Consider the following 27,634-nt stretch of genomic DNA (forward strand, 5'->3'; position numbering starts at 1 on the left):
CATTGCCCAGTGCCAAAGTGGACACCCGCAAATTTTTGAAACAGCAAGCGGTCGCTGGTCATAGGGCTTCACGGTCGTCGTCCGTCCCCGAGACTGACCCAGTGGGGCCCTCCCAGCCAGACCCTCCAAAGGCACAGCGTGCAAAGCAGCTGAAGAAAAAGGCTCCCAAGCATCCTGACATTGCGGTGGCACCTGTCCAACCGCAACCTTCCAACTCTGCGTCTGAGGATGAGGTGGAGATTTTGGCGTCCGCTGAGGACCTCGATCTCGCCGGTCCCTCAGACGCCATGGATAGCACTAGCACAGGTGCTCAATCGGAGGCAGCAGGTGACCCAGCGGCGTAATCTGCCATCCCAGTCCCGTCACGCCTTTCTCAGCCATGGACAACACCATCCTCCAGTGGAACTGCAGCGGTTTCTTCCACCATCTAGCTGAGCTCCGCCAACTTATCAGCCTTCATCCTTTCCTCTGCATTGCTCTGCAGGAAACTTGGTATCCAGCAATGCGCACCCCCGCCCTCCGTCGCTATCGGGGTTATTATAAGAATCGAGCAGCTTATGAAAGGGTGTCTGGTGGTGTCTGCATCTATGTCCTTAACTCTCTTCACAGCGAGTCTGTCCCTCTACGAACAGCTTTAGAGGCTGTCGCTGTTAGGGTGTGGACGCCGCAGGCTATTACCGTCTGCAGTCTTTACCTTCCACCAGATGGTAATGTCGCGCTGCATGTCCTGGCTGCACTGATAGCCCAATTGCCGCCACCTTTCTTGTTACTGGGCGACTTCAACGCCCATAACCCTCTGTGGGGTCAGTCAGTGGCAACAGGTCGAGGCGCCACCATTGAGCATTTATCGGTACCCGCTCGATCTTTCGCTTCTAAATGATTGTTCCTTCACACACTTCAGCGTGGCGCATGGCACGTACTCCGCCATCGACCTTTCGATCTGTAGCCCTTGCCTCTTACCGTCTGTCCAATGGAGTGTGCATGACGACTTGTGTGGCAGTGACCACTTTCCGATCCTTCTGTCACTGCCACCATGTCACTCTTCTGGGCGCCCCAGCAGATGGGCTATGAATAAGGCTGACTGGCACTTGTTTTCCTCCATTGCCGCTATTGAGCCTCTCTCTAGTGATGACATTGATGCGGTGGTTCAATCGGTCACCACCGGCATCGTTACTGCCGCCGAATCTGCCATTCCCCGTTCTTCTGGGTCCCCTCAGCGGAGGGCTGTGCATTGGTGGTCGCCTCAGATTGCTGAAGCAATTAAAGATCGCCGGCGGGTGCTCCAGTGTCACAAGCGACATCCCTCCATAGACCACCTTATCGCCTTCAAATGGCTGCGTGCGCGGGCCCGCCTCCTTATCCGCCAAGGCAAGAAGGAGTGCTGGGAGCGGTATGTGTCCACCATTGGCCTCCATGTCACTCCATCACAGGTCTGGGCCAAGATTCGCCGCGTCTATGGCTATCGGACCCCTGTCAGTGACCCTGCGCTCTCACTGAATGGAGCAGTTTGTACTGACTCCGCCGTCATTGGAAACCGCTTAGCAGAGCATTTTGCTATGAGTTCCGCCTCTGCAAATTACCACCAGGCCTTCCGCTCCATTAAAGAGCGGATGGAATATTGGAGCCTTTCTTTTCGCACCCACATTTCTGAATCCTACAATGCTCCATTCAGTGAGTGGGAATTTCACAGTGCCCTTGCCGCTTGCCCTGATACCGCTCCCGGGCCAGATCACATCCACTGTCAGATGCTGAAACACCTTTCAGTGGACTGCAAGCGACGCCTCCTCGACCTTTACAACCGTCTCTGGGTCGAGGGTGAGTTTCCGTCGGAATGGCGGGAAAGCATTGTCATCCCCGTTTTGAAACTGGGCAAGAGCCCTTTGGAGGTGGACAGCTACCGCCCCATTAGCCTCACCAACGTTCTTTGCAAGCTTCTCGAACGGATGGTGAGTCGGTGCTTGAATTGGGTACTGGAGTCTCGGGGCCTTCTGGCTCCGTCTCAGGGTGGGTTCCGTAAAGTCCGCTCCGCCGCCGATAATCTGGTGAGCCTGGAGTCGCCCATCCGTACTGCCTTTGCCCGCCGGCAGCACCTGGTCGCTGTCTTTTTCGACATGTGGAAGGCGTATGATACGACATGGCATCATCACATCCTTTCTACGCTTCATGGATGGGGTCTTCGAGGCCCTCTGCCGATCTTTATCAGAAATTTTCTGTCGTATCGTACCTTCCGCGTGCGATTTGTGGCCTCTCATAGTTCCTCCCGAGTCCAGGAGACCGGGGTCCCACAGGGATCTGTTTTAAGTGTCTGCCTGTTTTTAATCGCAATAAACGGGCTCGCTGCAGTGGTGGGAAATTCTGTCTCCGCTTCCCTGTATGCTGACGACTTCTGCGTTTACTACAGCTCTAGTGGCATTGCAGCCGTAGAACGTCAGCTGCAGGGCGCTATCCGCAAGGCGCAGTTTTGGGCTGTAGCGCATGGTTTTCGGTTTTCGGCTGCCAAGACCCGCGTTATGCATTTCTGCCGGCGCCAAACAGTCCATCCTGAGCCCCAGCTTTATCTCGACGCCAAACGTCTTGCTGTGGTGGAGACCCACAGGTTTTTGGGTGTAGTTTTAGATGCCCGGTTGACTTGGCTGCCTCATATTCGGCAGCTTAAACAGATGTGTTGGCGGCATCTAAACGCTCTGAGATGCTTGATCCACACCCGCTGGGGCGCCGACCGATCTACCTTGTTACGGCTCTACCAGGCGTTAATCCAGTCCCGTCTGGATTATGGGAGACTGGCTTATGGCTCAGCATCCCCATCTGCGTTGCGGGTGCTGGACCCAATTCTCCACAGCGGGATACGCCTTGCCAGTGGTGCTTTTCACACCAGCCCTGTGGACAGCATACTAGTGGAGGCAGGTGTCCCTCCACTGCGGTTATGACACCAACAATTACTGGCTGCTTATGCTGCCCATGTTTTTAGCTTGCCCGGGCATCCAAATTACCATGTCCTGTTCCCGCAGTCAGTCGTCCCTCTGCCAGAACGTCGGCTCCGGTCGGGTTGTCCGATCGCCGTACGCGTCAAAGAGCTCCTCTCTGGGCTTGGGTTTTTCCCTGTTCCACGTCCTTTTCAGGCACCTCTGCGCACACCCTCGTGGTGTGTGCCTCGCCCTTGCCTTCGGCTCGAATTGGCACAGAGCCCGAAGGACTTAGTCCCTCCGGAGGCCTTCCGATGTCACTTTTATTCCATCCTGGCCACGAATCAGGGCTCTGGAGTTGTTTACACCGACAGCTTGATGGTTGCTGGTCGTGTCGGTTATGCTCTGACTCTAGGGGACCACTATGAACAACATTCATTGCCAGCTGGCTGCGGCGTTTTTACTGCTGAGCTGGTCGCCTCTTTCGTGCCCTAGAGTATATCCGCTCCTGCTCAGGTGAGTCCTTCGTCATCTGTAGCGATTCCTGAGCGGTTTACTAGCTCTCGACCAGTGTTTCCCTCGTTCTCGTCTGGTGATGGCTATCCATGAGTCCCCGCATTCTCTTGCCCGTTGCGGCCGCTCTGTGGTCTTTGTGTGGACCCCCGGTCATGTCGGTATCCCGGGCAATGAACATGTTGACCGCCTGGCCAAACAGGCCACCAGTGAACCCATCCTGGACATTGGCCCCCTGGAGACTGATTTGCGGGCAGTCTTCTGCCGCGAAGTTCTCTCGCTTTGGGACACTGAATGGCGCAATCTGCCCACGCCAAACAAACTCCGTTCTCTCAAGGCGACGATGCGTGTGTGGCAGTCATCCATGCGAGCCACTCGCAGAGATTCAGTTGTTCTTTCTCGGCTCCGCATTGGCCTCACCCGACTGACTCACAGTTATTTATTGCGTCGTGAGGACCCGCCTCTCTGTCGCTGTGGGGCGGTTTTGACGGTGCTGCACATTTTATTAACTTGTCCGCTTTTAGTTGTGCTCAGGCAGACATTTGCACTGCCTGATACGCTCCCTGCCCTTTTAACTGATGACCCTGCTATGGCTGGCTTAGTTTTTCGTTTCATTCGGACAGGGGTTTTTATCATTTAATCTGAGTGTTTCTGTTTTCTTTTCTTGTTTTGTGTTGATTCTGGCCTTTGGCCTACGATTTTAAGCTGAGTTTTTAATGTGTTCTCGTTGGTTGGCTTTTCCTTTTTATCTCTATGGTCGGCCAACCTCCATCACACTCTGTGTGATTTTAATTTGTTTTGTCTGATCTCTGTCGGCGTCTTTCTTGTCCCGTGTCGTCTGACGTCTTTCCTGCTGTTCGTTTTTATTCTCTTTGGGTGGTTTTAATTTTTTGGAAATAGGGACCGATTACCGTTGCAGTCTGGTCCCTTTAATCCCACAAACCAACCAACCAACCAATCATCATCATTCATGACAGTAGCTAGACTGGATTGTGTAAATATTGAACTATGTAAAAATTGGGATTTTGTATGGGCACTGATGACCGTGCAGTTGAGTGCCCCACAAACCAAACATCCTCATCAACACTTTCATAATAATTGCACAGAAAAGCTGCACTATTCTACAAGTTTTATATTCCGTAAGCTTCCAAAAGAACTGAAAAATGTGAGTGAACTACACCATAGTTTCAGAACTATGCTGAAAGACTCTTTCGTGGCTCACTCTTTTTACTCTGTGTTGGAATGCCTCATAATATTTTCAAATCATTGACTGTATTTTTGTTCCTTGTGTATATATTCTATCGCAAATCACTTGCTTTACTTTTTTATACATGTAGTCCACATTGTTTTGCATGTGCTGATCGGTCCATGACAGAGTAACTAACCAATTGTCCCTCGGAATTCTAGTACATAAATAAATACTAGGCAAGAGATTTTAGTATGTTCAGCTGGGCTGGCTCATCCAGTTATTTAGTAAGAGATCAGCATGTGCACTATTCTTCTAATTTCAGCAAATTTACCCTTATTATATATTGATAGGGCGTTTTAAACATATATATTTATTCATTCATTCACCCATCTAGGATCATCTTATGATGATATAGTATTTGTCATCATAATACAATGATAATAGGCTAAATAGCTCAAAAATTATACATACACACAGAATATGCAAGTATGCTCTAAAAGGGTTGGTTGGTTGAGTTGGGAAGGGGACCAAACAGCAAGGTCAACGATCCCATCAGATTAGGGAATGGTGGGAAGGAAATCAGCAGTGCCCTTTTAAAGGAACCACCCCGGCGTTTGCCTGAAGCAATTTAGGGATGGCTGGGCATGGGTTTGAACCGCTGTCCTCCCAAATGTTAGTCCATTGTGCTATTCATTGCGCCACTCTGCTCAGTTGCCATAAAAGGTGGATGGGTGGTCAGCCATGGCCATTTTTTAAGGAACTATTCTGACATCTACCTGAATTACTTACGTAAACCATGAAAAGCGTAAGTGAGGATGGCTGGACAGAGTAAGCTCCATCTCTAGATAATGTGGTCAGCTTCTTAACAACTGCACTGCCTCATGTGATTGGTCCCTATTGTACAATATTCTTTAAATATAAACACAGTTTTCCTCTTTATTGCTACACACACACACACACACACACACACACACACACACACACACACACACACCCCAAGGATCCCCACTGATGGCTTTGGGAGCACGAACTTGCTGCTATCCCCCTTATACTAACACCAATCCATTGGACTGACTGACTCTCGATCTCCTCCCCTCAGACCACTTGTCAGCATCACCCACATGATGAGTGAAATGTTGAACTTAGGAGAATGTCAAGACATTACTATCATGTATTTGCTTTCCTTGAAAAAGCTTTATGGTATTGTGAGGTGACAAAGTGATGTAGTTATCACCTTTCATTATTAACCACTACTCTGAATGCTCCAAGTAATCTTTGATTGTGTAGCTTGCATTACTTGTAAACAATGTTTTAGCTGCTTTTTTTTATTATTATTATTAAGTTTAGTAATCTTTTACATTTCCTTGGGCAGTTTATTATACAATATGAAATACTAGTTTCAGTTTTTTATTTGTTTTTCCTTGGTAAGTGTAAGCCCAAACTGGCTCTTGTTCCATGATTATGTATAAAACTATTAGTGGAATACTTAGTATTGTTTTCCCTGGTATACACAACAGATTGGTAGATGCACCCACTTTCTGCAGTAAGACTACTACTTCTGGCTATTATTCTTACAGCCCTTTTCTACGGTTTAAAAATTGTACACCTGTTTTGTTCCTTTGATCTCCAGAAAAGAATCCCATAGCCAAGAAATAAGTGTACATTAGAATAGTATGACACCACAAAACATTGGTTGTTACAAACAAGTTATAGAACATACACGTGACTTTTTTTTTCGGCATCTTTGTGTGTTCAGTCCATGCTAATTGACAAACAGTATTCATTCGTAAAAGCCTCACACTTGTACGCCATCTATAAATTTATCACCTATGATTAATATGCCAGCATTGTGTTCCCACTTTATTCTGAAGTGCATACTGTTTGTTTGCTTTATATTTAGTGTTTATTCATTACATACTGTCTAGTTGTAAAGATTGAGGGCTTCATTTGCTTTCTCTAATAGGAATTTTGGTGTTATATCAGTTACTTTCTCTCCATGTCTTATACTGTCTGGAAAGTCATTGATACATATTAAGAACAGAGTCGGATCCAATATATTACCCCAAGGAACACCTCTATTTATGTGTGTCTTGTCTGACAGTTGTTTTACTAAAAATTTATCAGCAGCAGATGTTTGAGTTATCTGTTCCTTCTGGAGCCTGTAAGACTGAAATCACTTGTTTGCCATTCCTCTTTCCTTGTGTTTCTGACTTGTTTAGTACTATTTTACGGTCAACAGTATCATCAAAAGTCTTGGATAAATCCAAGAATATTCCTGTGACACAGTCATCCTTGTCAAGTACTTCAAGTACAACTATTACGATCTCTGTAATGACCAATATTGTACTTCTCCCACTTCGGAAATGAAGCTGTACTTCGTTAAAAAAGTTTAATTTATTCATGTAATTAATTAGTCTTTATTTCATGATAATTTAACTATCTTTCAGAATGCAGACAGTAGTGAAACTGGCCTGTAGTTTTCAGTACTCCCCGCTGTACCTATTTTTAGTAAGGGTATAACTTGTATACCGTATTTACTCGAATCTAAGCCGCACGTTTTTTCTGGTTTTTGTAATCCAAAAGTGCGCCTGCGGCTTAGAATCGAGTGCAAAGTAAGCGGAAGTTCTGAAAAATGTTGGTAGGTGCCGCCACAACGAACTTCTGCTGTCTAATATATGTAGCGCTACACAGGCATTCTTTGCAGGCACAAAGATAAATACTGGCGCCAAAACCTCTGCGTCAGTAAATAAATTTAAAAAAAAAATAAAAAAAAAAGTGGAAGAAGAGCTTTTTTCTCCGCCCCAAGTTTTGACCACTGCATTTTCATACATTATCCAATGAAGTAAATAAAATTCCGTATTGTTCATCTTCGAATGTAGCAACATTTCAATGTACTATGAAAATCCGATTGGCAAGACTGTTTGGGATGTTTGTCAATACGGCCAACTCTTAGGTTCTGAATTTTTCCTAGCTGTGAGAAGAGATGGTTGCTGACAGGAACTTTTATGAATTGTGAATCACATGCAGTATTCTCTTCACCATAAGAATAATACGAATATAAACATTTTGCCATGTATTCTTTCATGTTTGCTGCTGTCTCATTTAAATCCTGTCTGCCTAACAAACTACGAAACTAGAGTGAGACAACAGCAAACGCGGAAGAATAAACATACCATGTCATGTTTATATTCGTATTATTCTTATGCCTAATAGTGATACAGTCAGAAATGAAGCACGGCAATTGACTAGATTTTAAAATCTAAGATGACTCTAATTTCTGTGCAGAATGTAATGTACTAAAGAGGCGTCTGCAAAGATTTTCAAACGGAGAAAAGTTTTCACTAAACTCTTGTTCAGAACATCTTCTATCATATGCAGTCTATTATTTGGTTCTTGTTGATCATTATCAAAGAAAGCAGCAGTGTAAGTAACAACAAATAGCTATCAATAAAACGCTTTTAATTTAACAAATAGCCGTCTCTTGCCATTGTTTAGCTAATGAGATGATTCCTCTCTCTCTCTCTCTCTCTCTCTCTCTCTCTCTCTTTTTTTTTTTTAAGTGGCGGTAGCGCGCACAAAAGCAAGCCATGCTGCGAGCGGCGACAGGCCATAAACACTCATTATCAGAATGCGACAACATTGCATGACACAATACAGTAATGCATTTTTAGCTTAGAGTGATGTAAACACCTGTAACAAAGAGAACGGCACTTATCAGATCAAAGGAAAATAAGCAATCAGTTCAAACCAGACGAAGCACGTGAAAAAGGAAGAGTACCCATATAAATACGGACGGAGCACCTGACGCATAGCAATGGTTACCTGATAAAGTTTAACTGCTAAGCCTATGACTCGAACCAAACTACTGTAGCTGTATCGTCATTCATCCAACCTAAATTGTGTCTCATGTTACAATGGACCAACATTGTTTCGATATGGAGGTGCGGCCTAAAACTTTTCTCTCCCCCTGAAGTTAGAGTCTCAAATTTCAGGTGCGGCTTAGATTCGGGAAAATTTTTTTTCCTTGATTTAGAGTCTCATTTTCCAGGTGCGGCTTAGATTCAGAGTGCGGCTTAGATTCGAGTAAATACGGTATGTCAACTAAAGGAGACATATATTATTTTTGTTAATGGGGCTTGTATGGTACCTGTTCATGCCTTCAGAACAGGATCTTGAAACTCATCTATACCTACTGACTTTTTTTAAAAAAAATTATTTCTGTACTGTCTTTTTGACTGCAAGCTCTGTTGTTGAGGACCACCATGATTGTGCTTACTGTATAAATCATTGTTAGTGCTACATTTGTGTCTGGAAGATTTTGTTGCAAGTTCTCAATTTCAGAAAAATAGTCATTCATAAAATGTGCCAATTCCTGAGGATTTTCTAGTGTTCTATGCCCATCTTTGATTTGTATGTTGTTATACTTCTCTGCCTTTTCCAGCTTCTTTTTTATGATATCATACACTGCTTTACGTTTTTCTCTGTTTTAAATATTTTTTCAGCAAGCAGTATCCTCCTCTATGTCTTTCTGTATCTGTGATAGTGATTTGCGAACTGTGGAATAGTGTAGTGCAAACTTTTCCAAGGAACTGAAAAATTTTAAATATCTGGGAGGACCTTCTAATACCTACAGCTATCCATCAATTTTTGTTAGCTGCTGCTGTTGGAGTGGCTACTTCTGGAAATACGTCCTCAATAATAAATTTAAACAGTGTGTAGAATTGAGTGAAGTTAGCATCCACATTGTTTTCCATATACACTTCATCCCAGGTTTGATTTGTCAGTGCTCAAGAAAAAGAATGTATTTTATATTCTGAGAAAATCCTTTCAGAGACCTGCAGTTTTGCAGGTTTTACAAAGCCTGTTACCCTCAACACCTGTGGTTTATATTCATGTTCCACATAATATTACGCTCGTTTTGAGGGCTGAGACTCTTTCCAGAACTTGACCTAATTTGTTGAGGAAAGTGTTCACATTACCATTAGGTTAGTGGTACACATGCAGAATAATTAACTTCTTACAGATGTCTAGCTTTGTTAGTTCAGCAGCTGCCAATTCATATCTAATTGTGATCATCTCTAGCTTTAAAATGTGTTCCACCTTTTTATTTCATTATCTCTACACCAGTGATCTGTATTGTTCAAACACTATAATTCACCTTTGAGCTGGTGTGCTATAGATTTTTAATGGACTGCACAATTTGATGATGAATAGATAATTCTGAGCAAATTTCTGTGGGGTTTGTGCATTTTCATGTGGTCCATTCTGTCTTCTATGCATGCAATGAAGTAGTCTCTTAACTACTTGGGATACCTGTAAAGGAGAGGACCATGTTGTTGTGGTTTATCCTAAAAAGAAGACTAGTCCTCCTACCCATGACAACAGATAATTTGAGTTTGTGTGTCCCCAATGAAGGAAGGAAGGAAGGAAGGTAGGATTGTCTCCACTGCCACCAGTGCAATGTGTCCCAGTCAGCAGTCACCATTATCCTTTCCAACATCACATTGACAAACCGTACAACACTGCCAAGACGAGGCTGATCATGCCATTGAAACAGCTCAGTCACACACACATTGGTACCACTGGTTACGGACGCTGTCTCGTTCAGTTTGCCACCTGTGTTGTGTAGCTTGTCTGTATCCAAGCTGTTTCCTCCCCCATACACTATCACTAGCAGATCATCTTTAGTGAAAGCCTTTCACAAAGACGTTAGTCTCAGTCACAGTTCAGCCCAGCAATCAGCTTGACAATACTGGTGTCTCGATACTCTTCCCCTAATTTCTCCTGTAATTGAGGTCGCTACACCTCTGGCATGACTGCTTTTTAGCAGCAGCATTCCCTTCTGCCTAACATTTGTGCTTCTGCTATCCTTCATACCCATTGGCTGAGTCTGCTGCATATTTCCTTTTCCTACCCCATCTTGAGGTTCCTCTCCCCTCAACTCTAGGAGTTGGAAACTGTTGCTGGAAGACACTACAAAACTGTCACTGTGTCCTCCTCCTACTCCTCCACCTCCACCTCGCCTTCCTACCATCTGCCAGTTCCCACTCCTTCCCCCCCCCCCCAACCCCCACCCTTCCCCTCCCACAATACTGCCTTCCTTCATCCTCACTAGCTCTCTCCTAGCTTGATTCGCTTACTCTTTGAAGAATGTTCGTATTTGGTAATGAATTAGTTTGTAAATGTGAGCATGAGAGAGAACAATTGAGATTCTATATAGGTCTCTGTGCTGTGGATGTTAAATTTTAGAACTTGCAATCACAGTTATCACGAACTGATATAGTAAGGGTTGTCATTGAGTTCCCAGTTGTATTGTGGTTGGTGGCACTATATTCCATGAGGCAAAATCAAGTCCACTTCCTGCAGCATCATCGAGAGAGTGGGCTTTGTACTTGATTTGTGATATTGGTAATTTATATTAGTCTTCTCAGTACTTACGCCTCCAAACTTTTCTGTGTATGAACTTGGCCTACAACAAATTTCTGATTTCTTCTGTCCACTGCATTTCCCACTTTTGCACTTCCCTCCCCCTCATTACTGCCATTGCCTTTGCTACTCGTACATTATTTTATATTCACTGTGACAGATAACCTTGCAGCTTGGTCCCTTTAATCTCCAAATCTTCTTATACTAAGTAAGAAACCTGGTGTTGCCCGGATATTTATTTATTCGAAACTTCTATTAGACCATCTCGTCCTGCCCTCCTCAGTTGATTTCTTCCTCCCCCTGTCCATCTCACCATCCCCCTCCTCCTGTCTGTCTCTTCCTCCCCCCTCCTCCTCCTGTCCTTCTCTTCCTCCCCCCTCCTCCTCCTGTCCTTCTCTTCCTCCCCCCTCCTCCTCCTGTCCTTCTCTTCCTCCCCCCTCCTCCTCCTGTCCTTCTCTTCCTCCCCCCTCCTCCTCCTGTCCTTCTCTTCCTCCCCCTCCTCCTCCTGTCCGTCTCTTCCTCCCTCTCCTCCTCCTGTCCGTCTCTTCCTCCCCCTCCTCCTCCTCCTCCTGTCCGTCTCTTCCTTCCCCCTCCTCCTCCTCCTGTCCGTCTCTTCCTCCCCCCTCCTCCTCCTCCTGTCCGTCTCTTCCTCCCCCTCCTCCTCCTCCTGTCCGTCTCTTCCTCCCCCTCCTCCTCCTGTCCGTCTCTTCCTCCCCCTCCTCCTCCTCCTGTCCGTCTCTTCCTCCTCCCCCCTCCTCCTCCTCCTGTCCGTCTCTTCCTCCCCCCCCCCTCCTCCTCCTGTCCGTCTCCTCCTCCTCCTCCTCCTCCTCCTCCTCCTGTCCGTCTCTTCCTCCCCCCCCCTCCTCCTCCTGTCCGTCTCTTCCTCCCCCCCTCCTCCTCCTGTCCGTCTCTTCCTCCCCCCTCCTCCTCCTCCTCCTGTCCGTCTCTTCCGCCCTCCTCCTCCTCCTCCTCCTCCTCCTCCTCCTCCTCCTGTCCGTCTCTTCCTCCTCCCTCCTCCTCCTGTCCATCTCTTCCTGCCCCCTCCTCTTGTCTGTCTCTTCCTGCCACCTCCTCCTTTTAATCCACCTACTCCAGATCCTCTGCCTATCCGTCCTCCGTCTGTTCCTCTCCTACTCCCCCCCTCTCTGTTCACCTCCTCCTGCCCCTCTCTCTGTCCACCTCCTACCCCCATCTCTGTCCATCACCCCCATCTTGATGGGAGATTGTTTATTTTTACCCCACATTAATTCCTTCCAGAAAGTAAGTAATGTGTTTACCAAGTTTCTCAGAAATCGATCCTGGGGCTTAGGAGGAGATTTTTAACATATGCTTATGTGACATACCAGATGATCAAAAAGTCAGTATAAATTTGAAAAATGAATAAATCACGGAATAATGTAGATAGAGAGGTACAAATTGATACACGTGCTTGGAATGACATGGGGTTTTACTAGAACCAAAAAAATTTCAAAAGTTCAAAAAATGTCTGACAGATGGCGCTTCATCTGATCAGAATAGCAATAATTAGCATAAAAAAGTAAGACAAAGCAAATATGATGTTCTTTACAGGAAATGCTCAATATGTCCACCATCATTCCTCAACAATAGCTGTAGTCGAGGAATAATGTGAACAGCAGTGTAAAGCATGTCCGGAGCTATGGTGAGGCATTGGCGTCGGATGTTGTCTTTCAGCATCCCTAGAGATGTCGGTCGATCACAATACAATTGCGACTCCAGGTAACCCCAAAGCCAATAATCACACGGACTGAGATCCGGGGACCTGGGAGGCCAAGCCTGATGAAAGTGGCAACTGAGCACACGATCATCACCAAACAACGCGTGCAAGAGATCTTTCGCGCGTCTAGCAATACTTTTTTCTAATGAAACCCCATGTCATTCCAAGCATGTGTGTCAATTTTTACCCCTCTATCTACATTATTCCGTGGTTTACTAAGTTTTCAAATTTATACTGACTTTTTGATCACCCGGTATTTCACACACGTAAGTCAACCATGTACAGGAAATAAATATCAACAGGTCGTTTTCGAACATTTTTATTTCACCCCTTCTCATATACACCCATACCCCAAGTGGTGTTGGGGAATCTTACCCCCACATTATTTATATACAAATTTGGTTGAAACTGCTCCTGGTGTTCCTGAGTTATGCTTCAATGTCACCTCTTTTCACTCCCACTCCTGTGGGATGTAGGTGGTTGTTAACCCTATAGACCTTCTTTCCAGATAATAAGTAACCAATAACACCTCGATTCTTTAATTCCTTGATGTTCTTTGATAAGCCTAAATCATGATAACAATTTTGGACCGAACATGAATATCTCAAGTCAGACTCATAGAAACAAGTGCAGGCCAAATGCAAAAAACATAAGTCACATTTGTAGAAATGAAAGTTGGCCCAAATGTAAACATCATGAATCTTAACTCGTGTCAGCTAACAGTCATTGTTTAGTTCTTGCAATACCCCACGAGAATTAATGACAATCCATTAAATCTACATTACAAAGGGAGCGTGCTACTGGTTTTGTACTTTGGTTTTTGAAGAAAAAAGAGAGGGATGTTTACATAGACTTTGTGATGAAGAATCAAGTGATAGCGACGTGACTGTACGAAGTAGAAAGTGTGCGAAATATTTAATTGTAGATGGTGATAGTTGAAATTAAAATTCAGTACTTAAATCATGTGTATTATAGATTTGCCAGGGAGAAAAAAAAACATACAAATCATTGGAAATATTCCAAGACTCGTGGCATAAAAGCATCTGTTTCAAATCATTTAAGTGTACACCCATGATTGTTAGACCTGTTTTCTGTTATATTTACTGACAAACTTTGCAGAATACTTGTTACAGAAACAAATCTCTCCAGACATCAGTTAATAGATAATGAAAAAAAAAAACACACACAAAAACAAAAAAAAGGGGAACTGGACTACACTTGATACCCTTTTATTTTTGACAAAAAGAAGGCCTATTATGCGTTGTGCATTTTGATAGTTTAAAGTTGGAAAACCAAATATCCAAGTGTGTGTGTCTAATAGACTAGTAGTAGAAATTTAAAATTAATGTCTTTTAAAAGATTTAAACAAATTTTGAGATTTCTACATTTTTTTTTAATAATGAAACTGCTGACATTACTGACCGTATTTGAAGGATACAACATATCAGTAACTTTTGAAATGAAAAATATTTTAAGAAATTTACACACCAGATGAAAATGTAAGTAGAGACAGATCTGTAATGAAATATAAAGGACATTTAGCATATAAATAATTGAATCCATTGAAAATAGCAAAATTTGGATTAAAAAATTCCCTAACTATGAGACGCAAATACTGATTTTTGTTGTGGTTTCAAAATACATACTGACCAGTACAAAACTGATCAGAATAATAATGCCTCAGACAAAGATGTCGTGGACTTGTCAGAATCCATACTGAATAAGGGTTACACTTTGTTTGTTCATAACTAGTTCCCCTCCCTCAGAATCTGTTTAAAGTTACATCAGGAAAATGCAAGTGTTATCAGGAGACTACGCAGCAATAAGCAAAATATGCCAAAAAATAGTCAGAAATAAATTTTAAAGTAAGGGAAGTGTGACATGTAAATGATATCAACAAAATTTGAAAGTGTAGTGATTGTTGAACACATATGAATACATAAGGCCATTGGTGGAATTGATCGTCAAGATCAGATGTTGTCCTGTTTCCTAGTCATGAGGAAAATCCTCAAAAGACACCAAAAACTTTGTTTATATGTCAGATAGGTCTCTGTTCAATATGTACAGTACCTGTAAAATAATACACAGTCAAAGAAAGTAAACATATATTGATTGCTGAATAAATATGGCAGAGGTAATTTTTAAAAACGACCTGTTACCGGTCTATGAGAAGTGGGGGAAACCTTCACTACTCTTTCACTCCAAGTGAAATATTGCGCTCATTTCCCAAAGCATGTCTATATGATGCCTCAAAACAAGGATGTGCAAAGGGTAAAACACAGTCTGAAGTGAAACAGTGTGGGAACATGCAGAGTGTAAAGTGGCTTAACATATACCACAATGCTTTTGAAACTACCATACCGTTCAGGACTACTAATTTTTATAGTTGTAGGTATCTTCCCATTAGAAATTTGTTCAAGAGAAGTGTTTCTTCTTGTAATTAAATTATTTGTTGACAATATCTGCTTTTAGGTGTAGCATTATTACATTTCTTCTGAAAAAGTCACACCTGAAGACAATCTAGAAAATTGATATTTCTGTTCAAGTATTTTTATGCATAAAAATGTATATTTATGTTTTGAAAAGGTGTTTGCACAAGAATTAAATTACTGTTGACATAAACAATAGCCGTAGCATGGGAAACAAATGAACATGTTGCTACATATAAAAGATATTCTCATTATGGCGCATACTAAGATTGTCTTGTGCATCATGCTGGCCCATTTAGGACATGTCATCTCCAACTGCTTGGGCACAGATTTTGCTGAAGTAAGTGGTATGGCAAGGGGTTAAAGAATGGAACTCCTCTGTATAAAACAGATTCAAACTTCTGGTAATTTTAGAAATCAGTTAATGTGTTATAAGTAATTGTTGTTTAGCATGTAAGTGGGATAAAGCTTAGAAAATGTTTGAACTTACATTTAAAGTTTGTTTAGAAGTTGTTAAGTGCTCTCATTATCAAACACTGGGTTAGTATATTCTGGGTAATTTATGACTTCGTTTAAACAAGAGCTAATTTATCACACATCTCAATGTTTATGAAAGCATACTTACTGAACTGTGTGTGTCATACACTGATTTAATTATACAGCTACATTCAGTGGAGTATGTGTATACTGTCTGCAAAACATATTGAGAATAGTATTAATAATGACATAATAAATTAAAATGTCATCCTCATGTGGCAGTTTTTCATGCATCTCAGTGTTTATGATGACAGAACTAAAGAAGCAATGTATTAAAATGTCAGGCCTGATGTGGCCGTTTTACTTTATGAACAGTGAAATATAGTAAGTGAAAAAATTTTCTTTGCGTCATTTTGTAGGGAATGTCAGTGAGAAAAGTTTCATAAAGGTTTGACATTATATATTAAGTTTGATGCAAACCACGAAGTGTTCTCTTTCTCAAATACTCCCCCTCCTTGCCCGTCTCCCCCCCCTCCCCCTCCTTGCCCGTCTCCCCCCCTCCCCCTCCTTGCCCGTCTCCCCCTCCCCCTCCTTGACCGTCTCCCCCTCCCCCTCCTTGCCCGTCTCCCCCCTCCCCTTCCCCCTCCTTGCCCGTCTCCCCCCTCCCCTTCCCCCTCCTCCTCTCTGCCCGTTTCCCAAGCCCCCTCTCTGCACGTCTCCCCCCCTGACAGCAAAACTGAAAATAATGATTAGTCTTTCAGTATCAATTAAGTGGAACTTCTGTTGATGCTGTGTCATTATACTGCAGTGTGATGGAACTGTGAAGTCAAGTCAGTGCTACACAGCTGCCATACTAAATTACTATTGGCGGTCTTTGGTCTTCCATATTTTACTTTCATGTTGAGTAATTATCTGCTCCTGGGGGACACCACATTATCATAGACACCTTTAGCGCCGTATGGGAGGATTTGTGAGTGTCAGTGACGCTGATGGCAATGCCAGCAGTAGCGTAGCTACTCGCAGGGTCACCCTAACCAGACAGGCATCAGCCAATGGGCATGATGAAGTGTGTCCCACAATTTAGGGGAGGAAGGGCTGGGTTTTTATCGGGGAACTCCGCCAGCAGTGGTTGAGTATAGGTATGACGAGCCCAGGTTTCCCGAGCTGGGGACTGATGAACAGTGCCAGACCTCTTGTGCTGCAAACTCAGGGCATACTTCAGCTATCATTGTTAGGTACAGCAGTAGAATGATGGATGTTTCAGAGAACGGAGGTCCTGGCTGCACTGCTTGTACTGCAAGTAACGTAAATATCAGTATATATCAAAAGAACTCACCGTCAAGGTGTGCTGTGTGATGAGGTAGTTAATGGCTGTGGAACTAAAACAGTTTGTAGCGGGCACCTCTTCAGCACCTGTGCACCCCCACCCCCTCTCAAAGTTGTGTAAGACTTGCTCAGCCACATGGGGATTTGTCTAACTTGATGCTTGTTTCCCTGGCAGCTCTTGGGACGGACAGTAGTTGCCGCAAGTGAAGTCCCTTCCACCAGAGGGCACGAGAGAATTCGGCCGCGCCCTCTGCCGGCGGAACAACAACAACTCAGGCAACACGGGCCGTTCCCAGTCAGTTGGACATCGGGCATGCCTAGCGGACAGTTCCCGGTCTACACTATGTGAAGTGCGACAGACATCGTGAATCGTGTTACTACACAATTGGCGATGAGTAGGATCGTTCTTTCGCGTGTTGCGTCATTGTTCCGGTTTTGCAGCTTATGTACGGCATGGAGGATTTAGTGCGGGTTTTGGTTGAGCGGCAGAAGGAACTCGTGGCAACCATAACACAAACGCTACCAGCGTTGCTCTCCACACGGTCTGCTCCAGCGCCATTGCCTTCTCCCTTTCCCCTGTATGACGAGACGGCAGAGGATTGGGATGCATATGAACATTGCCTTCGGCACCATTTCCAGGCATTTCATGTTGCCGATGCGGAGGTATGTTGTGCTCTTTTCTTGTCTTGGATATCTCCCTCACTATATCAAGTTTTACGGCAGCTAGCGCCGTTGCAGGAACCCTCGTCCTTGTCTTTTGACCCATTGTGCTCCTTGCCGTCTTCATATTATTGCCGCCGCACGCATGTTGTGGCGGCTAGGGTCGAGTTCTATCAATGCAAGAAACAGCCTCATCAGTCTTACCGGGCGTGGGCCACTACTCTGCACGGTCTTAGTCGCACGTGTCATTTTGTCACGGAGCAGTTGCGAGAGTCGTATGCCCACGTTATGGTGTACGACGTCATTGTTTGGTCGGCCCCTATAGGGAGGTCCGGCAACGAGCCCTGCATTTGGAAGACGCTTCCCTTGAGGAAGTCCTGTCCATTGCTCAATCGTATGAAGTCTCTCATGCCGCAGATCAACAGTTGGAAGCACAGTGCGATGTCGCGGTGGTTCAGGGCGGCGCGGCCACGTCCACTGCGTCCGGGGTAGATGACGTTCGAGCAGTACAAATCCAGCCATTACGGCTGCTCCCGCACGGCGCGTAAACAGAGTTCTGGCCACTGGCCCCTGTTACCGTCCTGTGCGTCGTGCTATGTACATCATGATCGGTCAGAGTGCCCCCAGCATTGGGCCATTTGTCGCAAATGGAATAAAAAAGGACACATTGCTAAAGTTTGCCGCTCAGCTTCAAACGAATTGAAGGAAGCAGGTACAGAGGACATGGACGTTGACGTTCAGGAAGTTTCATTGGGCAAGGCTCCCGACGCATCAGCACACAAACTCTTTATCGAGGTGTCGGTTCGGTCGCGCCGACTACAACTGCAAGTAGATACGGGCGTGGCAGTTCCCTTGTTGAATGCACAAACTTACTCCGACCTTGGGTCGCCCCCATTGGTGCCAGTTTACCGGCATCTCTGCGGTTATGATAAACAGTTCATTCCCATCCTGTGTCAACTCTCTACCGACGTTACTTACAAATCAGTCACTCGGCCTCTTACTTTTATTGTTGTCAGTGATGCGAGCTCCACTAACCTTTTTGGATTGGATGCCTTTCAAGCTTTCGGTATTTCTATTGCAGACACCATACAGTTGGTCTCCGAAGACGTTCCCTATCAATTATTGGAATCTTTGACCTCTGACTTTAAGGATATCTTTGAGGAGGGCCTGGGGTGTGTTTCAGACTTTGAAGCTCACTTGACGTTGAAGGCGTCGGCTTGCCCGCATTTTCTACGCGTGAGGCAGATCCCCTCGGCTCTCCGCCGTCAGGTAAAAGCAGAGCTAGATCGGCTGACAGCCCACGGGGTTGTTCTTCCCATTTCTTCTAGTGAGTGGGCTTCGCCCCTCGTTATTGTCAGGAAACCCTTGGGAAAATTACGTCTTCGTGGCAATTTCAAGGCCACCATTAATTCCCAGTTGGTGGTGGACACCTATCCCTTGCCTCGTTCTGATGAATTGTTCTCCGACGTGGCGGGAGGCCAATATTTTTCGAAAATCGATCTTTCGGAGGCTTGTCATCAGATACCACTTGATGAGGACTCCAAACGGCTGGCGGTTGCCAACACCCCGTTTGGCCTTTACCAATACCAGCGGTTGGCCTTCAGAATATCCAGTGCCCCGGCGATATTTCAGCATTATCTTGAGCACGTCATGTCGATAATCCCTCATTGTATTAACCTGCGTAAGTTGAACTTCTTCCAACCGTCCATTGAGTATGTGAGCCACACCATCTCTCGGCATGGCGTCCAGCCGCTAGGAAGTTTGGTCCAAGGTATCGTCGACCCTCCGCAGCCCGCTTCGCTGAAAGAGTTACAAGCTTTTTTAGGCAAGATTGCCTATTACCACCGGTTCATTCCCAGGGCTTCCACCATAGCCCGCCCTCTGTACTGCCTTCTGCGCAAGGGTGTTGCTTTTGATTGGTCGCCTGCATGCGAGCTGGTGTTCACCTCGTAGAAGGGCCTCCTCACATCAACGCCTTGTTTGGCTACTTTTGACCCCAATAAGCCGTTGGTCCTGGCTACAGATGCTTTGCAGTATGGGGTGGGGGCGGTCCTGGCCCATCGCAATGCAGATGGCTCCGAGCAGCCATTGGCGTTTGCGTCTAGAACTCTTAGTCCTCCACAGGCCCATTACTCCCAGGTGGAAAAAGAGGATTTGGCCATTGTCTACACTGTTACCAAGTTTCACCCTTTCTTGTATGGCACGAAGTTTCAGTTAATCACTGAACATAAACGATTAATATCGTTATTTGGCTCCTCCTCTCAGATTCCGGATAGTGCGGCCCACAGACTGCAGCGCTGGGTATTGTTCCTCTCTAAGTACCATTATGACATTCATTTTCGCCCTACCGGGCAGCATGCCAAGGCTGACGCCCTTTCCCGTCTTCCGGTGGGCCCGGATCCTAAGTTCGATCGGGAGGAGATTATGTGTTTTCATTTGGATGTGGTGTCCCACCAAGCGGTTGATGGCTTCCCGATCACTAGTTCTAGAGTCGCCAGGGAAACGGCAGCTGACCCGGTTCTCCGGCAAGTAGTTTGCCTTGTTCAGCAGGGGTGGTTGTCCCAACCTCCAGGCCAGGCCTTGGACCCTCTTCGTAATTATTTTGTTCTACGAGGACCGCCTCTCAGTTTTGGAAGTAGTTCTCCTTCTGGCTGCCGATGATATAGCTCCTCGCGTGGTTGTTCCTGCAAGTTTGCGAAGGGAGGTCCTCACGTTATTACATGAGGGGCACTGGGGTGTTTCCCGTACTAAAACTTCGGCTCGCAAACATGTGTACTGGCCCAGTATTGACAGGGAAATTGAGCACTTGGTGGCCACCTGTTCCCAGTGTGCGAGCCAACAGGCGTCTCCCAGGTCAGCGTTCTCTTCATGGCCTCCTGCAACCCAGGCATTGGAATGTGTTCACATAGATTTTGCAGGCCCGTTTCTCAATGGTTTTTGGCTCATTGTCATTGATGCTTATTCCCGATTCCCATATGTGGTTTGCTGCTCCTCAACGACTTCAGAAGTTGCAATCCAGGCACTCACAAAAATCTTTTCTGTGGAAGGTTTGCCAGTTGCCCTGGTATCGGACAATGGACCTCAGTTTATTTTGCAGATCTTCCAGGATTTTTGTAGGCGCTTCGGTATTCAGCACGTTTGCTCTCCCCCCTTTCATCCACAATCAAATGGGGAAGCCGAGTGCATGGTGTGCACATTTAAGACGCAGATGAAAAAATATGTGCACGAATTTCCTGTGGGGGAGGCATTGACGTTTTTCTTGACGGCATACCGGACCACACCGATGGGAAAACGCAGCCCCACAGAGCTCCTCCACGGGCGCCAACCTAGGACTCTACTGCACCTCCTCCGGCCTGGTCCTCGCCAGTCTTCGCAAAATGGGGTACCCGACTTTCCACCGGGTATGTCGGGTCCGGGCACTTGGGTTTGGTCGCAATCCACGTTGGATACCGACGGTGGTCATGCGCCGCAAAGGCCGCTGGCTCTATACCTTGCAGGCGGTGGACCAGAAGATGCGTCGTCACCAAAATCAGCTACGTCCACGTTTGGGCACCCCACCCTCCGACCCCTCAGGCGTCGGCTTCCCCATTGCTGGCACCCATGTTGTTTTCTCAGGGCTGCCCACCACCCCTCTCCCCTGTGACTCCACCACACTGCGATGGTTCTCAGCCTGGGCGGCCTCTAGTAGCTCCAGCACCGGCATCGCCATTGCTCGAGATGCTCCGGTGAGAGCCAGCCACCCTCGCAGGCCCGGTTTCTCCCAAGGCTGGTTCACCTGTGGTCGTGCCTTCCCCATCGTCCCCGCCACTGGGTCTAGCCCCTCCCAAGGTGGAATGGGATCCGGAGTTCGACAGCTTGTCGCCCGTTCTGTCCTGGGCTCCGGTGGAGGGACGACGGGGGCCTCTTCGTGTGGGTCACTTCCAACCGTATTTGAAGGTTCCGGCTCAAGGGTTGGCAGATCCTCCAGACTCCAGCCTTCCAATGGACGTGGAGGTCATCGCTACGGCACGACTCTCCACCTTCCAACGCAGTGGATCACAGTGGCTTCACTCCCCCCCCCCCCCCCACTCCATCCTTCCCCCCTTGAAGGAGGAGGAGTGCAGTAGCCACCAGATAGATCGCGGGAGACACACATCGGCACAGCGTGTCACGGACAGTAGTTGCCGCAAGTAAAGTCCCGTCCACCAGAGGGCACGTGAGAATTCGGCCACGCCCTCTGCTGGCGGAACTACAACAACTCAGGCAGCACGGGCCGTGCCCAGTCAGTTGGGCATGCCTAGCGGAGAGTTCCCGGTCTACACTATGTGAAGTGCGCCGGACATTGTGAATCGTGTTACTACAGATACCATTGATTCAAATATGATAACATGCATTTGTCAGTGTACCTCGGGGGGGGGGGGGGGTGGGGGGGGGGTCAGGGTTGGAGGAATCTACATTTGATCACAAAATCATTCGTAAGCCATTGACGATGGACTTGGATCCTCACCCACATACTGCTGCATATCATCAGATACCTACTAAGCTATCCTCTCTCCCTACCCCTACCCTGCCCCTGCAAGCAACTCCTCCTGTAAGTAAGGAAAAAAGTCGCTTGAAATTGAACAAAGTGACAGCTACACCTTTGAATCAGTGAGCAGTCTGCCTTTCTGATTGTGATTTTACTGTTGAGGATATTGATATCCACATGGAGGAACTGGTGAGCCAGGCACTGTCTAATGTCCCCTACGTCTTCAGTAAATCACTGCCAGCAACGGATAATGACAAGGACAACTGTCGCTAATCAGTGGCTCCCATTGGAACTTCTTTGTTGTAGTGGAACTTAAAATGGATTCCAATCACATTTGGTATCATTATAGCTCCTGGCCAGGAGAGCATTCTGCATCTGCTTACAATAATCTCATTTGAAAGTCACTGACGTACCATGATGTTAATGGAGACTGGGCTAGGGATGGAGCAGTTGCTGTCATCAGTGACAGATGCACTTCTCTCCTGTCCTGTCCCACTTACCATGGCTATACCAACAGTTGCAGTGGAAGTTGTCACACCGCTTAAAATCAGGTTGTGTTCTTTATATCTTCCACCTGCTGATCTGTTGGAAGCAGATGCATTTACAGAACTCTTCACAGCATTCCCCCACCTTTTCCTCCTCATTTGGGACTTCAGTGTACATAATATTCTGTGGGACTTGGCTACCAGTTTCTCTGGTCAAATTTTCAAGTGCCTCACCCACTCAGATAATATCTGCCTTTTGAACTGTGGTCAGATGACGCACTTTTCCACAGCTACATTGTCATTTTCAGCCACTGATGTTGTTTTTGCCCCCGAGTTATTGCAGACTTAGTTCAGTGGGAAGGGGGAACAGATTTGCATTCCAGTAACTACTTTCTGGTGTGGATTCGTGTGCTCACTTGGACTGCAGTTGACAGGAGATCACGAAAATGGATGGTTCAAAGGCCAAATTGATCATGATACAGTCTATGCAGGCCATGTTTGAACAACAGAATTGTGCCCAGGAGCTGGTGGACTATATCACCTGTGAGATTCTAGGAGCTGCACAGATTTTGTTCCCGAGTCTAGCTAGCAAGAACCTCAGGCAACGACCTGTCCCATGGTGGAATGACAAATGTCTCTTGACAATCGGAGGCAAGTGTGCAGCTTTGCGGAAACTCAAATATCATCCAACTATGGAAAATCTATGGGCCTTCAAATCTGTTATAGAACAAGTGAGGTGAGTGATAAAGGAACAGAGAGGAACTCAGGAAGGAATTCGTGACCTCATTAATTGGCAAGTTTGGGACTCAAAAAGGCAGATTTCAGGCAGGGCCAGTACACCTCACCTTACGCCCTTGCTGAGAAGCGAGTTCTTGGTGGACACTACTAAAAACATGGCCCAGTTTGTAGCTGAACACAATTTTACTGTCACTGAGTTAGTCAGACAGACTCCTGCATTCCTGGTGTTTCATAGGACTGTGGAAATAGGAGGCTCTGCTTCTTCTCGTAAAATGAGGTGATCTGCAATCTTCCATTCTCCATGTGGAAATTGAAATCAGCTCTGTTCATGGCCAGGGACATCGCTCCAGGACTTGTTATGCCATCCTCTATCATCTATTCTTTGAAATCAAAAATCAAAGGGAAACTCCTGTCTTGTTTCAATCAGGTCTGGTTTCATGATCAGTACCCTACAACTTGGAAGGAGGAAACACTAATTGCAGTATGGAAATCAGGCAAGGCTTGTACAGATCCTAACAGTTCTGCAGTGTAAGCCCTTATCAGTTGTATGTGTAAGACTCTTGAGCATATAGTCAACCACGGCCTCATCTGGCTCAAATTCCGAGGTCACCTGTGGTGTTCCCAGTGCAGTTTCAGGTGCTGTCATTCTGCCCATGACAGTTCTGCTGGAGATGGTGATACTGGATTCCTTTTCTGACACCAAAACCATGTGGTTGGTGATTTTTTACTTCAAAGGAGCATACACAACCATTTGGAGATAAAACATCCTTCAACAACTACGTGAATGGAGACTACGTGATCATCTGCCACTTCTTATCTAATCCTTCCTTGAGGATTGATGCTTACACTGTCGCATTGGTGCAGCTTTTTTGATTGGTGCATTCAGGACAGTGGGGTCCTCAAGGCAGTGTACTCAGTGTTACATAGTTTGCAATCACTATCAGTGGCATCTCTTCCAGTCAGGAGCCCAGTTAAATGCGCTTTGTTGGTGAATGACTTCACAGTCTTCTGCTCATCCTCTGATCATATAACGACAATGAGGCAACTAGAGCTGACTGACCATGAGGGGGCTGGAAGCTTGCACTAATAAAAATTGCTTTTAGGATTTCACCAGAGATGTGTCAATTTCAACCATGTTATTTCAAGTTTTAATCAACCAGAGCTCATAGTGGGGACAGTTTTTTTTTTTTTTTTTTTTACGGGCACTGTGCACTTTTTGGGCCTACTATTTAACTCGAAATTTAACCTGGCTCCTGCACCTGAGAGACCAGTGAACAAAGGACTTCAAATTATTGACCATTTCGAAATATGCCTCAGGGGCAAGGCAAGGGGACGTGATAGGTCCCACATTCTGCAGTTTTAGAGGCCATTTTGCAGATCATGGTTAGATTATGGATGTGCGGTTTATGGATCGGCCCATATTTCCTACCTGAAGATGTTAGACACTGTCCACCTGACAGCATTCCAATATCGATTTGATCCTTTTGGACCAGCCCAGTTCAGAGTCTGTGTGCGGAGGCTGGTGAACCACCACTCTGGATTCAGCTATGACTCCTCCTGGCTCAACAGGTACTGAAAATCTAGACATTGGCATTTAGTGTGGCAGTCAAACTCAACTTTGGGTAGCTCTTCAGGAATCGGCCCCATGTGACCAAGCCATTTGGTATACTTACTACTGACTGTCTCAGAGATCTGGGTACGTTAGACCTCCGAATACACAGTCAGGGATGGAACAGATTGCTACCTTGGTGTCCTCAGAGGCCCAGAGTGATTGTAAGCTTGACGCAGTACAAGAAAACTTGTACTCCAGATTACATTTTTACAACTCTGTTGTCTTCAGTTTAAAGTACAACCACAGTTTTATTTTGTTTGTATGGATGGATCCCAGAAAGAGAACACCCTTGGTTGTTCAGCTGTTTCCCCTAACAGGGTTTTCAAAGTGTGCCTTGTGGAACAATTTACAAATTAGGATGCGAAGTTATATGGAATTATCTTGGCACTGGATTAGATTCGTAAGCATCACAGTACAAGGTTTCTCATCATTCTAACCCACTCAGTGCACTACAAATGGTTCACCAAATTTATCCAGCATACTAGTTGATTCAGCACATTTATGACTCCTTACAGTGGCTCCAATACTGTGGCAGGAGGTGATCTTTTTCTGGGTACCTGGACACGTCGGAATTCGGGAGAACAACATAGCTGACAAAGCAGCCTAAAAAGCATGTTTGGATGGTCTTGTACGTTGACATGCCCTTCCCTTGTACACTTTCATCTCACTATCTGAGAGATGAATCATGCATCAGTAGGAAACGGAATGATTGAAGGTGACAGAAGACAAACTGTGCTCACTCAAATCAACTACACAGGCATGGTAGACTTATGCCAGCCTTACCGATAGCAGGAAGTGCTGCACACCAGACTGCGCATAGGAAATAGCCCTTTAACACACAGTTTCCTCCTACAGCAAGAGGATCCACCACTCTATGAAGTTTGTTATGTGTATTTAGGCTATGTGTGTCTTATGTACTGACATTAGGACAGCCCTCAATTTGGCTGAAGACCTGCTTACCATCCTTGCCAACACTGATACCAGCGTTACACAGATTCTGAAATTTTGTGAACTGTTGGACCTCATCCATAAAGTGCTGGAGAGGTGAAGTGGACTTAAATGCATTATAAACTACTCCCCCATGCAAATGACTTATTGACTTTTCCTCAAGGTGCTGATTAGCATGATTTTAGATGTGGGCCATTCAAAATGCCCCGCATCCAAAATTATCATCATCCTTGCACTGAATATCTCACCAATCTAATTTGAAATTTCTCTGCCAAATGGGCTAGTAAACTTACAGTTTAGTTTACAATGCATTTATAAGATACACTTAAACTAATTTTTCCCTTTTAAGTAGAGTTTTTATGAAATTCCATATGAGCATTTGTTAACAAAATTGAAAATATTTCCGGACTCAATAGAGAAACAGCCCTTGATTGCCACTTGGTGTTTGCCACATTTTATTATATATTGTGAAAACTGCTGTTTGCTATCACAATGACGTAGCTAATTGTGTTTGTAGATGAAATAACCAGTGACCTGGTAACAGTCTGTATCAGAAGTGAGAAACTGCCTCCAGGATGGTCAAAATATGCTGTGCAGAGGAAACCTGGCTATAATGACAAGTGGAATGTATACTATGTAAGGTATGGATGTTCTCTTCACATGTATTTGATTTATGGTTTTTGTGTGTGTGTGTGTGTGTGTGTGTAATGTTGAATGAAATGATAATATGCCACTGTAGTATACTTGTCTGTCGAAATGCTCGTTACCACTATTGAAGTAATTAGTATTTTAATCACTTTCACTTTTTCATTAGCTTTCATAGTGTCTTTTTGTTTGTTAGATATAATTGTCCTGCACTAGAGACAGATGTGTTTGTAAACATTTTTTTACATTTCAGTGCACTTTGTAGTGATTAAATTAAAAGTTTAAAAACTGCGCATACCTGAAAATTTATTATTATTTGCATTTCCATTATTCTTCTGGACCTCACATTTTTGAAGCTTATTCAGCTATACCTGCTTGTTTGGTGATATTTTTTCTCACATCTTCACTACTCGGCCACCTTGTGGATGTTTCTGTGCCTAGCATGTAGAAAATAATGTAAAATTCAGATAAGGATACCTTTACACTGGAGATCAGTCTTGCTATCACAAGTGTAGCTCTTCTAATTGGAGTGTCTGTAGTGGAGGATGAAAGAGGAGGATAACTGATACATTTACATTTAGCTGAAATGGCAGAACTATATAAAGGTTGATCTTTCTTTTCTTGTGTATTTTGGCTTTATGTTTTTATTTTAATGAGGGATTAGGTCTTAGACTCCATATTTTATACACATCTCTGCTTAACTAACAGTGATGTTCCATCCTAGATTTCAAAGCACTCAGATATCGAATATCACTGTCATAGTAAAACCAGATGGAACTGATAGACGTCTTTTGAAGAGGAAATGGAAATTAATCTATGTTGTACTATGAGATCAAAAAAGCCACATGTTGGTGTTGCAAGTCACTCCACTCGTTCCAAACTATGGCCAAATGTAGAATTATTTGTATTTCATCAATGAAATTTGTGTTTAAAAAAAAATTAACATTTGACATTTGATGAATGTGCTGGCTAACAGAATATGAGTTGTGAACCAACTTAACATCTCTAAAGGGAATAGGTTATAAAGAATGTCCATACACA

The 27,634-nt window shown here is 45.1% G+C and overlaps 1 protein-coding gene across 1 annotated transcript in view; it reads left to right on the forward strand.

The window, feature by feature from the left end:
- The window catches only part of LOC126183451 (uncharacterized), a 283,765-nt gene that overhangs the window by 71,650 nt on the left and 184,481 nt on the right, over positions 1-27,634 (forward strand). Inside the window, exon 8 of the mRNA XM_049925445.1 lies at positions 26,466-26,589. Coding sequence (XP_049781402.1) covers positions 26,466-26,589 — 124 coding nt within the window. The remainder of the gene's footprint in view (positions 1-26,465; positions 26,590-27,634) is intronic.

The sequence above is a fragment of the Schistocerca cancellata genome, chromosome 4 (assembly GCF_023864275.1).
Source record: "Schistocerca cancellata isolate TAMUIC-IGC-003103 chromosome 4, iqSchCanc2.1, whole genome shotgun sequence".
NCBI lineage: Eukaryota > Metazoa > Arthropoda > Insecta > Orthoptera > Acrididae > Schistocerca > Schistocerca cancellata.